At 37.2% G+C, this 16,129-nt stretch overlaps 1 protein-coding gene across 2 annotated transcripts in view; it reads right to left on the bottom strand.

Annotated features, from left to right (window-relative positions):
* Positions 1 to 391: 391 nt before the first annotated feature.
* Rnf13 (ring finger protein 13) overlaps positions 392 to 16,129 on the bottom strand; it is a 93,402-nt gene continuing 77,664 nt past the window's right edge. For both annotated transcript variants that reach the window (XM_052730266.1, XM_052730267.1), the window contains 3 exons: positions 13,278 to 13,371; positions 2,256 to 2,336; positions 392 to 1,737 (listed from right to left, as the gene is read on the bottom strand). In XM_052730266.1, the coding sequence (XP_052586226.1) occupies positions 1,376 to 1,737; positions 2,256 to 2,336; positions 13,278 to 13,371 (537 nt within the window). In that variant the 3' untranslated portion in view covers positions 392 to 1,375. The remainder of the gene's footprint in view (positions 1,738 to 2,255; positions 2,337 to 13,277; positions 13,372 to 16,129) is intronic.

Here is a 16,129-nt window from a genome sequence, read left to right as displayed (position 1 = left end):
AAATTTTTAAAGAGAATTCAAAAAATTAAAATTTCTTTTCCTAGTGTTACATTTCTCTTAAAATACAGCATTTCTTAAAAATAATGAAAGGCTCATACACCTGATAGACTTATTCTATAACATGATTTTATTCAGTTTCCCATGTCACTAGATACATCTACTGTAAAGCATGTGCCACAATTTACAACAGAGTACCCTAATTTACACTACTTAGGGGATGATTTTGACTGTAGTTAACTTTGGTGGATAAGCCTAAAAGCTTGTGAGTAGTTAATAAGTAACCTTATATAAAATCCTAAGGTGATGTATGATCTCAATCATTTTCCTTTATAGCACCCTGCATGTAAGGCTAATTAATGTGATAAAAGAGTTCATCAGAACAAATACTTCGTGGCTTTTAAAGTGGAAAACATTTATTAACATTGAAGCTCCCATCATACAAGGCCATATAAAAATTCTTAGCATCTGATTATATTTAAGTATATTTTCTACATAGTTACAGTGTTATATAATTTAGCTTTTCATAATACATCGCTCAATACATTAGTTCTGTTAAGCAAAAGCACTTATTTTCAAACCCAATACTTGAACAGTTTCCTCTGCACATGGTTCAGCAGGGTTAACTAGCATAAGATGCTCTTTATGAAGAGGTATATGATCTCAGTATTAACAGTTGGCTGAAATTTGGTATTTTTATGCAGCATTTTTTTTATTGCAACACAAAAGGATACTGAAATATGGAAAGTAAGGTCCAGAGTCGCTCCTGTGGAGTCAAACTCATAACACTATATAGTGTTTTTAAAAGCCTTAAAATAAAATATTTGAAGTTTACACTAGACCTTTCCTATGAGGAAAAACTAGTTGAGTAGGAAGGAAAATGACATCTTTTAGATTCTGTGGTTCTAAGAAGAAAAATCCTAAATTGCATGTTGCCACGCACTAATCATGACAGGGGAAATATCAGAACAGACATGTGCCAACTCAACAGTCCTAGGCAACTTTATGGAAATGAGAGTTGTTTCAGCTCATGCTAGATGACCATAGGCAGACTTCATGTGTAAGACATTTGCATACTGTGATCTAGGTTTTCATTTCAAGCTATATTGAGGATTTGTAAAGTGTCTTAGCTACATTTCATCATCCCAGAGAGCTAATTTGATGCCTGAGTTACAGCACCAGTCTGTTACTTGTTAGTGAAATGGATGTACACTATTGAAGATAAGTATTATAGATCAAATAGCCTATTTCAGGAACGTGATTACACTAGAAAACTAAAAAATAAGTTATTTCTACAGAAACCTCTAAAGAGAGCAGAAAAATCAAATCATGTACCTAAATAAACATTTTAAGGGGAAATAAACTAGTCACCTGAAAGTCACACAGTATTTGCTATGCTGTAATCCTGTTCATCATTAGGCTGCAGCTGGACCACAACACTGTGCTCAGTAATTTCATTGTCTGCATCACTGCTGTCCGTCTCATTGTCATCTTCCTCGTAGTCTGAAGACTCTGTCATGTTCTGATGTGAGTGGGATTCTGACAAAGACCCGAATGACTGGGTCCTGACAGAAGCTGAAGGTGGGAGTAAAGGGGTGTGCTCTGACACTTCATTTTCTTCCTGACTGCTGTCTGTGTCAGAGTCCGAATCACCTTGGGAAGGAACAACTTTCTGTTTGCAGACTGGACAGGTTTTTTTGGTTTTAGTTAGCCAAGGATCTACACACTTGCAGTGATAAGCTGTTGAAGCAAAATATACATCTTCAGTACGACAATTCTGTTAAGCAAAAGCACTAATTTTCAAATTCAATACTTGATTTGGTTTGGCAGGGCATAAGATGCTCTTTATGAAGAAGTTTATGATCTCAGTAGTAACAGTTGCTGAAATTTGGTATTTTTATGCAACATTTTCTTTTTTTTTTATTTTATTTTATTTTTTTTTTCTTTTTTTTTACTGGGACTTTGTAGGCCAGTTAACATTTTCTTTTTATGACAACACAGAACGATGATACTGAAATATGGAAAATAAGGTCCATAGACATTCATGTTGAGTTAAGCATGCCTAACACTATAGTATTAAGAGACTGTTACATTTAATTTCTTGCTGTGTTCATTTAGTGCAGTGATTGGTACACATTGTGTACACACATTTTTATAGAATCGCATAAACCCATTAGTTTATATTTCAGTCTCTTCGCCCTTGATACAGAACTCAAAATCGAATTATATGCAAATTCAAGGTATGTGGTTACTCATACCATGGGAACAGGGAAGGATCCTTAGCTTATCTCCATCTTCATATTCCTCCAAACAAATAGCACATACATCATACTCATCTCCTGTAACAGAAAATTGTAAATAAGAATATGTAGACTTGAGCATTACTTAAGCATTTGAATGTTAGTTCTGAAATATTCTATACTAAAAATAAAAAATTTCACCAAACATCTCAAATTCTGAGTCATTTTTGTGGCTGATGGTAGGATTGAATTCAGGCATGCTAGCAGGAGTCTTACCACTGACCTACATCCTTACCCCAGCCTACACACAAAAGCACATCAAAAGCTTCAAATACTTATAATATTTTAATTAAAAACAGATCCGAAGTGAAGACACTTTTGGTTTCAAATAACCAATATTGCCAGTTCTGTGGTGTTTAGGCTGATAGGCAATCTAATGACCAGGGAGATAGGTATTCACTAACTGACTATTAACAGTAATGCAGTTGCTGCTTTTGTCTTACCCTTGTTCACTGCCTTATAATATCTAGTTTCCTTAATTCAGAGCTCTTTTGGTATTCAAATGATACATTTGGGGGGGGGGGTTGAGACAGGGTTTCTCTGTGTAGCTTTGTGCCTTTCCTGGATCTTGCTCTGTAGACCAGGCTGGCCTGGAATTCAAAGATCCGCCTGCCTCTGCCTCCCAAGTGCTGGGATTAAAGGCGTGCACCACCACCGCCCAGCTCTAAATGATACATTTTTTAAAGGAAGCAAAGCAGTACTCTTAAATACAGCTGCTTTGGGGGGGGGGGGGTGTATTTAAAAATACTTTGTTACCTCTGACTGCTTTAGTTCAGTGTTTTCCAATTACTTTAAAAAATAACCTTAGGAAACAAAAGAGGGTTTCATTGCCTGACCTACACAGGTATAATTACTTTGGAAGGTATCAGAAATAAAGTCACTATCTGGGAAGATAGTCAGGATGAGCACCATACATAAGGAATAATGACTCTTTTCAGCAAGTCATTCAATGTCCTCTAATCATTTAAACACAGTAAGAAGAATCCGAAATAGAAAGCTTTAAAGAAAATTAGTATTTTTGTTTTGCTTGTACTTTGATTTTGCTTACTGTATTAACATTATCAAATACACTCTTAACAAATTCATGTGTATATATGTTAGACTCTCCTGTGGAGTTTAGTCAGACAGATTAGACATGTCTTCACTAGAAATATTAAAGAGCTCTAACATATTTATGATAACTTATACAGATGAATCATTGACATGGATTTTGAGGGTAGAGTTTGAACACATTAAGCAATTAAATCACGACATGTTATCACACATGTCAAACATTTAGTCTCATTACCTTGTAATATACCTATTGAGTTGTAGTTAACAGGGATCAAGGTAGGTAGGGAGAATAGCTTGGATGTTTTGACATGAATTCAGTATGGCCACAAGAGTCCTTATACAGAACTACAGGTAATACATTTGTAGTGTTTTAAGATATTGTGTTTGTCATAATTTGTAACCCAAGAAACTAATAAATGTAGTTGTTTTCTGGGTTGTCAGTGAGTGTATAAAATTGATATTTTAGAGTCATTGAGTTTTCATGTCCTGTGAACAGTTCTAAATGATGACTTTATATTGATCTTGTACTTTTTGCTATAGTATTTACTTGCACAAAGGAATCAAAGATAGAGTTTTTGATTGTGGACCAGAATAGAGCCTGGTGTTCTGTATGCTTTGTAGAAAGCCCTTGTTGTCCTGGACTAGTTATGAAATGGCAAGACACACTGCCTCATCCCATCTTGTAAGTTTATTTATTTGTGATACCTTGGAAAATACAATTGTAAAGCTACAGTGGGTAGGGGCCTAGTAACTTAAAGTAAGAGGAAATTTCACCCCAAAGTAGCTACTCTTGGTCACTTTTACACATTAAAAGTATAATGGCAAGGTTAAGAAACTGTACAAGATCTTACACACAATATATAGGGAAATCCAGAATTCCACAACGTTCTATACTTAAAAGTCTTTGCATTGTCTTAGCCATTGTGTTTTATTGTATCCTAGCATATGTACCTAGTTTTCTAGTCATATTTAAATATTGCCCTTTGACTCATAGTACCTAGAATGTTTTTTTTAGTCTGTATATTTTCGTTTGTACATGTGTATGTAGGTCAGAGAACAACCTTGAGTGTTGGTGTTTGCTATCTACCTTATTGAAGACAGCTCTCTTGTTCCCTGCTGCATACATCAGGCTAGCTGACCTTTGGAGGATTCTTCAGCCTCCACCTTCTATCTTGCCAGAGGAGCTCCAGGATTACAAACAGTGACTGCTGGCTTGGGGCTGGGGGTATTCAAACACAGGTCCTCACACCTGCTCGGCAGGTGCTTTACCCATTGAGCCCCCTCCCTAGCCCAGAAGTATTCTTAAACAGCCATCTAGGAAATTAAGGTGTAAAATCCCTTCCAGAGCTGACTTCAAGACACCTAAATTTATATACATCCTGGGCTAGAGAGGTGGATAAACCTCACAACCATCTGTAACTCCAATACCAGAGATCCGATACCATCTTCTGACCTCTACACGCATGTGGTGCATGTACTTTCATGCAGGCAAAACACACATACACATAAAATAAAAATAAAATATTTTCTTTAATTATACACATTCTAAAATACTAGTGTTCTAGTATTTTCTTTTCTTTCTTTGCAATATAAAGAAAGTTAAAAAACTGATATTTGTCCTAGAAACTGCTGGATAATTGAGGTCATATTTTTCCTCCTTGTAAATTTTCTAATGTGTCTTTAATAGTAATAGGCACACATTCATTTACAATATAATTGGGGAAAATAATCAATCCTGGTAACTGAAAGGAAGAACAGTCCTGCAGGACACAATAGAAACTCTTAGATCACACTTCAGGTTTCTTTTTCTGCGAAGGTTAAGACATCCTGAAGCTCACCTGGCCTACAGGATTTTGAAGATTCTATATCTATTATGGCAGTACAGTTCTGGACTTTCTTCCTGTCAGCCCACGGAAATTCTATGACATAGTTTTGCATCACTTTTCCTCATAACTGAGCAAGATGCACAGCACAAGTATTATCAGGGAAGTTAGGTTAAGTGGGTCCTCAGGTCACATCCAAGTGGTAGGATGGGGTCTTACGGTTCATTCTTTCTACTGTACCATGCTGGGGGAAGTGCTAGCCTACTAAAAAATACTGCCAGCTTCCTCATTACTATAAGCTCTCATACACCTCCCCATGAATGTGCTCTACAAAGCATAAGTAATGCTGAACTTCAGGGATAAGAGAGAACTAAGGAACCAGACACAGAAAATAAAATGACTTGTGATGTCATGGGAGTTCTGGTGCTCTCTAATTCCTAAAGTGGAGTGGTCCCTGTAGGGAGGACACTACAACAATATTCCTCACTGACTTCTGGATCTCTACTTAGATGTAGTCCCAGGTAAGTATCCCATTGCTTTCTTTAACTTCTTTTTTTAAAGTTTTCCGAGACAGGGTTTCTCTGTGTAGTCCTGGCTGTCCGGAATTCACTCTATAGACCAGGCTGGCCTCGAACTCAGAGATCTGCCTGTCTTTGCCCCCTATTAAAGTATTAAAGGTGTGCACCTCCACACCCGGCTCTTAACATATTATATATCAAATAAGAGCATTAAAAGCATAATCACTATTAGCATGCCTAATACGAATGAATGGGTTTCTTAATATCAGAATATCATAGTAAATTAAGATTTCACCAACTGTCTAAAAATCTTTCTTCATAGCTGATTTGTCCAAAGCCAGATCCAAGCTCTCAGCTTCCTGCCCCTGCCACTATACACCAGCTGCCTGCTGCCCTGTTTCCCTACCATCAAAGACTCTTCCCTCCAGAACACAGGCCCAAACAGACTCTTACTTAAGGTGTTTTGCTCATGGTATTTTATCACAGAAACAGAAAAATAACTAAGATACCTATAGATCCATGTCAATTCATTTCTTAAATTATTTATGTGGATTTTTGGAAACAGGGTGCTCTGAACTGTAACATGGAAGACTGAGACTCATAATATTCGAGAAGCTCACAAGAGTTAAGAGATTCATATGACGCCTCTCAAAGATTATATATGAAGCAGCACACACTCACGGGAGAGATGAGATGCTCTTAGTGGAACTATCTGCTAGTTACACGTGGCACTTTAGGGATACAGTCATTGCCCATGCTGGGGTGCACTATCCAGGGATGTCACTACCTTCAAGTCACCCATACTCCTATAAGTAACCTCAACAAATCCATTGGTTCACCATGCTAGGCTAAGGTGGAATCACTTGTTTGGTCTGTCTTCAGTGCCCTATCAAAGGTGAATAAACCTTTATTCATGGCTTCCCAAGAAAAGCTGTATAATACAACTGGGCACCTGAAAGGGACGGATGAAACCAAAGATGAGTTAGGGAGAAGTTGTGTGGCCCATGGTATGGTGATAAAACTGAGGTAGATCTGTCTGAGGGTGTAGCATATGTGGGGGTAATTTTGAGGTAGCCATTTTCCCTATGTGATATGGATGGTGTGCCTCCTTGCTCTGCTGCACTGGCAGCTCCTAACAATGATATAAGATAAATAAATAAAATATAAAACCAAGGTCAATCCACCTGAAAGCTGGCCACTTAGACTGGCCATCTTCTTCTATGTGGTATGAGGTGTCATGCCTCCTTGAGGAATACAGACCCACCTCCCTCCTAAAACAGCCAAGAACTAAAGAATATGTTGCAATCTCTAAAAGCAGTTGTGACAGGTGTTGCATGGTTTTTCTGTGGGCATAAGACATGCAACTCGGGCTCACTATCTTACCAGAAGGAAATTGTCGAGTACAAGAGGGATGACAGTGGGAAAAAGTCATGTGAGTGCTAGCCTTGCATTGACCTACTCTTCTGTGGCAGGAAATAAGTAAAAAGGAGAAAACAAGATGGAGGTGCTGGCCTATGTCTCCTCGAGTTGGCAGGATGCAAGGAAAAAGTACAAATTAGATCTCTGCTAAAGAGCTCTTGTTGGGAATCCAAAAATTGGAACCCATGCGCAGAACAGGACAGTAAGGACAGAGAGAGTACAGTAAAAGTGATAGAAGATACCAATCAGATTTGACCTTTGATGCAGAGGGGGAAAAACAAACACATGATTTAGCAAACAAATTGAGGCTTTGATCATGGCCCCCTATAAGAACCTAATCACCAAATACTCGACATCTGGACTGCTTAAATTGGGGAAGATTTTTAAACACAGAATGCCAGTATCTTCCGACAATGTGGCTTATAGCACTATGGGACATGGGTGCAGAAGGGATCATCAATACGAGTGTCATGGAAGTGGAGAAACAGTATTATAACTTACCCATCCCTCTTTGAGACAAGACTTTGTATTGAAATAATACAAAGGAAACCAGTCTCTGATGGATTGGCCCATGAATGTCATTAGGTTATTGATGGCTGAAGTCTCCATGAATATTAAGATAACAGTGCAAGGACAGTGTAATGAGCAAATGGGGCAGCAAGAGATGATACTACATGGTCAGTTCTATGCCTGATAGCACTGTCTCACAGGACACTTAAGTTGCAGAACTGGCCTAGCTCAGGGGTTAGAGTATTGACTGCTCTTTAAGGGACCTGTGTTTGATTCCCACCACCCACATTGTAATTCACAGCAGTCTAATTCCAAGTCCAGGAAATCTGATGCCTCCTCCATACCTCAGTGAGGACATACATACATTGAGGAAAAACACATAAATTTTTCCTACTTAAAAAGAATAAGAAGGAAAAAAAGTTGTTGGGAACCAGCGACATGGCTCAGCACCTAAAGGCACTTGCCACCAAGCCCTTGACCTGAGTTTGATCTGTAAGCTCACACGGTGGAAGAAGAGAGTCAACTCTTGTAAGTTGTCCTCTGACCTTCACATGTGTCCTGTGACACCTGTACTCCCCCACAAACAAATACAAAATAAGTGTAAAAAAAAAAAAAAAAGGTTTTTCCTTTTTTCAGCAATGACCTTTGGACTAGACTAGGGCTTTAGTGGATTTCCTGAGCTTCATGACAGAATGTAATCTTTGTAAGGTAGAAGGAGCTCTGGTAGATCTTAATTGCAGTCCAGCATGTAAACTGAACTTGAAGTCCTAAAGCAAGCCAGAGGCACTGAGAGGGGTTAAGCAAACAAAAGCATCTATCTGGCCCATTCAGAAGATCACTGTGGCAAAGCCTGTCTCTGGAGTTCCTGAGCAAAACATTAACAGAAAGACAAATGCTACGTTAGTTTCTGGAAGTCAGAAAACTGTTGCCTGAGCAACAGTTTGGAGAAAATATGATAAAAATAATGCAAATGAAAAAAATTAAGCTTGTTCTAGGGGTGTACAGTTATTTACACATGCACATGTGTGCACATGAGTGCACATTCACACCATAGTACTCGGTGCACATTTCTTCCCATAAAAAAAAAAAAGTTCATTAGAGACTGACTCTTCACTCAGACTGGGGCTTTCAGCAGCCAGTTGTGCCAATGAAAATGAAAGGGACACAGTGCAGGCACAGGAGACTGTTGTTCTTGCTTCCCCTTGGGCCTGATCCAGGATAAGCAGCACAAACTGGCCTCACCAAGTCTGCTGGGTATTTAAGAGGATGCACAGAGACACCACAGCAGATGCATCAACACACTAAGATACGGGGACCAAATGGCTCATGGAAAATAACTGTGGGTTATAGAGAGTTGGATGGATTAGTGTCCCATCTATGCTGCTGTACAAAACACTGCTCTTTTGACAACACAGTTGATACAAGTGATAGGATCTTTTCATGCAGTATTGGACCTTGTAAACACTTTTTTAATAGCAGTCCAAGACAGCAGCAGGCCTTCAGAGACCTTGCCCATCTTCTGTAAATGCTAACCCTTGTGTGTCTTACAGATTTAGAAAGGTACCTGGAAGGATGGTAAAACTATCAGTATGCAAGTGTTTGAATAAAGTCACTGTGCATGGGTAGGGAAAGATATTCCCAGGAGCCATAGGTTGCTAGGTAAAAATCTTAAGTCCCAGGAGTAGGTTGCCTTCCTATGACTTGTTAGCAAAGGAATCCCCTGATACTGTGCAAACCATAAAGTTATTCTCACTGCTCTTGGGTGCACACCAGAGCTAGATGGTAAAACCTTATTTCTAAAGATGACACACACATAGAGAAATGAGGCTGAGACCAAGCTGAAAGTCCCCTTCCTTTTTGCTATAGTATCAGACTATGCACATTCCTAGGGAAGAATTGTTGCTGATTGTTCTGCCCAGATATGGATGCTGTGTGTTCTACTAAGACACCCTAGACAAGCTTAGCATGCTGGCACAACAGTGGCATGACTGTTATGGGTGCAACCAACTGCTTTTTAAAATTAGATTTAAAACTTACTCCACAGGACAGAATTCATGATTGGTACTGTAAAACAAACTAACAACAACAACAAAAAAAAACATGGCTGAGGAAATGAAGAAAGACTAGTCAATGGGGAAGAGGAGACAGAAAAGAATGGGGTGAGTCAATCATGGTAAAGATGTATGGAAAAACTCTTATAGAAACCTACTATTTTTAAACTAATTTTAGAAAGTAATAAAAGGAGGGAAGAGAGGGAGAAAGAAGAGGAAGAGTTTAAATACAGACACCCTGCATGGGTGGACAATGCTTCCCCTAGAAGACATCAATTATTAAATGAAAACTCCTTGCCACAAGTGGTATACCTCTCTCTGAGTTACAGAGGCCCCCTAAATAACATGGGCTATTGCCATTGTTCTTGGTTGCCTACCAGAACTAGACAGTAAGACCCTATTGCTAAAGATACAACCAACATATTTTGCTTGCAGTACATAAAAAATCAAGTTGAAGTGACTTGAAAACATTCTCCTTGACTGTTGCCTCCTATAGTGGCATAAGGTGCCATACAGGCTGCTGGGGAGGGAAAGTCATTAATAATCTCCCCTAGTGGTGGACCCTGAATGCGACAATACTAACCTGCTAGGCAAGATGTGTCTACTGGTAAAATAGTGGTACATCCATAATGGGGATAAATAACCACTTTTGTATTGAATTAGAGGCCTGCTCCACAGGAAGGAATTCATACCTAGTACTGCAAACTTGGTCAACAGCTCAGGAGGCCAGAGGTCCTAGTGGTGACCCTAATACTGTTGTCTTACTAAACAGACATGTTATCAAACTTCCTTCTAAATTTGATGCATATATATATATATATATATATATATATATATACACTTAAAACCAAATACGAAAATTAAATAAATGTATGTGAAATATCAAGATTGGGGGAGTTTTAAGTTGGGCTTTGGTTTTTATACAATAAATTCAGCTTTATACAATAAAATCAAGAATATAGTCTTGTGAAAATATAAGTCACAAGCTAACAAATGACAGCTAACAATATGTAAAATCAGTGAAGGGCTAAACTGCCAAACAATTCCAAAGGGGCTGTTGCGAATATATAAAAATTCTTGCTATCCATGAAGTGGTGGGATATTCTCCCAAACTTGATCTGCTATAGATTATCACGGCTATTTCTAATTAAGGATCTTTCTCAAATAAAGGTGTTTGCCTTTTTCTGAAACAAACAAAAAGCAGCCTCCTTACTTTCCCTACTTCTAGTCTATCAATAAATTGACTGCATTCCATCTTCCAGATGTATCCAAAATTAGAAGACTTTACCTCCCTAATAGTGACCCCAGCACATTTATAATTAATGCAGTAACTTACTATCTGCTATTTGTTTATATACTTGACCCTCCTACTCTTAACATAGCAAGAAAAAAGTACATGGGGAACCTTACCTGGCCCAGACATGGACATGATTGACAGATTGATAGCTCTTTCTCGATTCCGTCAATGGCTACTCATCTTAGAAGAAAAGCCAACTTGCAAACCCCCTTTAACACATTTTAACCCAAGGTAGTCTCAATATTCTTCTTCTCTTCCTCCTCCTCCTTTTTTCTTTATTTTATTTTGTGTGTGTGTGTGCATGTGCGAATGTGCACACTTGTAGTTAATTCTTCCCTTCTACCACGTAGATACTGGGGATCAAACTCAGGTCATCTGACTTGGCAGCAAGCACCTTTACCAGCTGAGCTACCTTGTCAACTCTCAACATCATCTTTTTAAAAAATATTTTGTTTAAGGAAAAAAAAATTTTTTAGACTAGGTCCTACCACTGAAAGGAAAAAGTAGACATAGGTTCCTACCTCTGACCCAAGAAGCTATCTACAATTAATACCCACTAAAGGAAAAATTAGTTTTCTCCAGTGGAATCTCACTGGGTTTATTAACCACACTTAAGAATAACCCTCATGCCCAGGAGTAAGTAGTTCATAACACAAAGCAAACTTAATGGTATTTTTGTAGACTTTTTGACTCATATTGCTTTGGTTGGATGTTTTTTGTCTCACTGGTTTTTTTGCTTGTATATTTTGGTTTCCATTTTTTGTGTTTCTGTGGGGTTTTTGAGTGTGTGTCTTTCTTGGGTTTTTTGGTTTGGTTTTTGTTCAAAGGAAGAAAGGGCATAGATTTGGGTCAGAGGGGACATGGGGAGGATCTGGGAGAAATTTGAGGAGAGGAAAACATGATCAGAATATATTGTATGAAAATTTTTTTTCAATTAAAATAAAAGACTGTCTCACATTATTCAAAAAAAAGTCTTTAAACTAGAAATTAAGAAATACAAAACTAAGCATACAAAATGGAGTTTTAAAAGGTGATTCCTACAGCTAGCCTTTCCTATTGGGTCTGATCTGTAAAGAACTTTTAGATAACTCACCTCATATGCTGGTAGTTTTATAGCATCTATGTCCTTTTTATTTATTTTTTATTTTATTTTTTTTTTTTTGGTTTTTCGAGACAGGGTTTCTCTGTGTAGCTTTGCGCCTTTCCTGGGACTCACTTGGTAGTCCAGGCTGGCCTCGAACTCACAGAGATCCGCCTGGCTCTGCCTCCCGAGTGCTGGGATTAAAGGCGTGCGCCACCACCGCCCGGCTATGTCCTTTTTAAAATTGAAATATGATGCTTTTCCTATTTTTCTTATTGTTATATTTTTAACAAGATAAAATTATAAATGGCATTTATAGCTATGTGGAAAATCAAACTTTGCTTTTTATTTATTAATCATTCATTCACTCATTCATTTTGTCTGTATGTATGTCTGATGCCTGGTGCCCATGAAAGCCACAGAGGGTACTGGATCCTCTAGGACTGGAGTCACAGATGGTTGTGAGTCAAGCATGTGGGTCCTAGGAATTCAATCCCAGGTCTTTGGAAGAGAAGCCAGTGCTCTTAAGCACTAAGCCATCTTGCCATCCCCTGCAACTATGTTTTATTGGCTTTTCTATTCTCACCATCTGTTCTTTACTCTCTTTCAATAGGACGTTATATTGGTATAAAAAAAAATGAAGTCTGGGAAGTACTAGCCCAAAGGATTAGCAAGTATACACCTGCATTAGCTTCTTACTGAGTACACAGCAGGACTCTATGCTGTCTGTAGTATCAAACCTAAACTCCACTCTAGCTGTCAATACAGTTCAAGCCTCAGTGAACCTCTACTTCCTTGTGTATATTGGAAGGTTAATGATAGCACCCATTTCATATTAGTATGAAAATTAAAAGACATTCAAAATGCAAACCCATAGTAGCTACCTATAGTTTTAACAGCACCATGTACTGGTGTATAACAAAGCAGGTGAGAGGATAGGAGGAAGGTCAGTGAGGGCAGACTAACTGGGACAAGGAAGTATTTTTTTTCCTGACATTGTCTAGAACAACTAGCACATAGTGGTGGCAATATATAGCCACCCCATAGCCTCCTTCCTGCCTTTACCAGGCTACCAGAGCATAAAAATACATCCCATAAACATTCATTACTAGTGTTAGTTAGTGTTGGGCATGGTATATAGACGAGACTCAGAATGTAGTATAAGTATGGTCATCATGTATTCTGAAACATGTTAAATGTAATTGTTTAGAAAACAATATTCACTTACCTTTCTTGAATTTATGTACAGGGAGTTTTTTAAGTTGATCTTTACGAAGTCTGTTTCTTCTGTTTCTGTGTCTATCCTGGACAAATTTTGTGATCTGAAAATAGAAAAAGAAATAGGGACAGGTTAAATACATGTGCAAAATTGGCACTAAAATAAAAAACAAGTTATGTATATGAGTGCTCTATCTGCATGTACACCTTTATTCTAGAAGAGGGCATCAGACCCCCACCATAGATGATTGTGAGCCACCATGTGAGTGCTGGGAATTAAACCTGGGTCCTCTGGAAGAGCAGCCAGTGCTCTTATCTGCTGAGACTTCTCTCCACTGCAGCTTCCATGATGAGATCCCCCCACCACACACTTTTTTCCCCCTGAGGCAGGGAGATGGATGAGATTGGGAGACATGGTGTGAAAAGACACAAAGAATAAATAAAAAGGAAGTAAAAAACAAGCAAACAAACAAACAAATAAATAAATAAATAACCAAAGAATAGAGCCCAGAAGTGACAGTTTCTGAGGGGGGGAAAAAAAGTAAAAACAATTCAATCCTAATGACAATATTATTAATTAAATCATTAAAAGCGATTACTTAACTTACATATTATTCTTTGAACTTCTTATTAATGAATTTTATCTTCTTAAATTTTATTTATTTATTTATTTGTCTATCTATCTATCTATCTATCTATCTATCTATCTATCTATTCTATATGTGTGTGTGTGCATACTCGCATATTCCAACATGAGAATGTGGAAGTCAGAGGACCATCTTGGATGAATGGGTTTTCTTCTTCTATCATCTGGGTCCCAGGAATTGAACTCAGGTCATCAGGCTTGTCAGCAAGCCTTATTATTCCATAAGCCATTTTGCCAGCCCAAATTTTACCCTTCATTTACTGATAGTGATATTATAAATAGTCTATAACTATTCTTTGCAAAAATACAAATAGTAGGCTACAGATTATGAATACTTTAATTGGTCAAAAACAATGGGAAGTTGGGACTGGAGAGATAGTTAGTTCAGTGGTTAAGAACACTTGCAGCTCTTGCAGAGGACCTAGTTTCAGTTTTCCAGCACGTACATGGAGGCTCACAACCATCTGTAATTCCAGTTACAGAGGATCCAATGCCCTCTTCTGGTATCCATGAGCATGAGGCAAAATGGTTGTAAATACAACTTGAAATAAAAAGGATGTATAATCAACATACTCAATAATTTACATAAATCTCAAAAATTATGCCAAAAGATGACACAAAAGACCACATAGTACATAATTCCATTAGTATAAAGTGATTGAAAACATATTGTAGTGAATAAAATCAGGTTTGTGGTTATCGAAGCATGAGAATCAAGAGAGACATCAAATAAGAAGGGATTATCAAGAAACATAGGGAAATTTTTGGAGGTGATGGACATCTCATCTTGACTGTAATGGTGATATACCTGTGTATGTTTGTGTACATATATATATAATTATATAAGTGCTAAAATTTACTATGATGTACATTAAATATGTGTGGCTTATTTTATATCAACCATACCTTAATAAATATTTTAAATAACCATTAAAACATTAAAAATAACAGTATGAGCCATGAGGCTTTGAATAGAACTCAATAGTAGAATAGTTGACTAGTTTATACAAGGCTCTTGCTTCAAAAAAGAAAAAGCTACAGCAATATAATAAGTTTTTAAACCAATAGGAAAAAGAAAAGTTATACAATCCAAATTTAAATAAAGAAAGCTGAATAATATGCATACATTAATCCAATTATGTATGAGGACAATAGGTGTAAATGGAGTAAGTTCATCAAGTTTAAAGGGGGGGGATACAGATATGCCATAAGCGTATTAAAATTAAAAAATAATAGTAAAAAGAATATTTCATCAAGAATATGCTGAAAACTATGGGAGTGATATATAAATTCAACCTTAGGGATTTATATCTAAATCAAAGACAAACATTTAGAGTCGAGCTGTACTAGCTCTCACTGTATGTCACAAACAAGCACTTAAAGCGTAGCTCTTCTAAGTGAGGGTGTGCTCTGAGAATAGACACACAGCGGCCTGTAAGATGAAGTACTGAGAGATAAAAACCAGTTATATATGTGAATAGAAGGCTCAAAACATTTCAAACTTAGACAAAGTATTCAAATTAACTTCACTCATTTCTTCTTACTTTGTTTAATTTGGCTGCCAGAAGATTAAAAATAATAGTGTTCTATTGCTTAGCATTGTTTTAGAAAACCTAAGAATGTAAAACTACAGACAACTATAGTCACAGTTGTACAATTTTGTGAATATACTGAAATCATTAATTTGTACATTTTAAATATGTCAATTTTATGTTACAGGAATTATGCTTTTTAAGTTAGACAAATCCATAAACTTAAATGAAAGGACATGCAACTTGGCATTCTCTGCATATGTGAGCAACATTTATAAAATTTCACTACAAAAGGATGCCACAGAGCAGGTGTTTGAAAATTACATAAGTAAAATGAATAAAAAAATTCTTAATAAAAAAATGAAATAAAATGATTATGGAAAGAAAAGAAAATTACATAAGAATTCATCATGTGATGTGTTTTCTGACCATAATATAACTAAATTAGAAATATATAGGAAAGGACACTGAAAAAATACATGTCTGAAATTTAAAACTTTAATAAAGTAACCAATGAATAACAGAACAACTCACAAAGGGTAAGAGGTTTCTGGTGAAGTCTCTTTACCACCTAGAATCTCAACAACACAGAAAAGACCATGAATTATGGAGGATGGTGAAACACAAACTCACTGGAGAAAGGAAGCTTTTTACTGAGCCACAGAATTAGACAACCTTAACCAC

This window comes from Peromyscus californicus, unplaced genomic scaffold, assembly GCF_007827085.1.
Source record: "Peromyscus californicus insignis strain IS unplaced genomic scaffold, ASM782708v3 Scaffold_9__1_contigs__length_137607984, whole genome shotgun sequence".
NCBI lineage: Eukaryota > Metazoa > Chordata > Mammalia > Rodentia > Cricetidae > Peromyscus > Peromyscus californicus.
The sequence above is the reverse complement of the archived record's forward strand: the minus strand, read 5'-3'. Positions and strand labels throughout refer to the sequence as shown.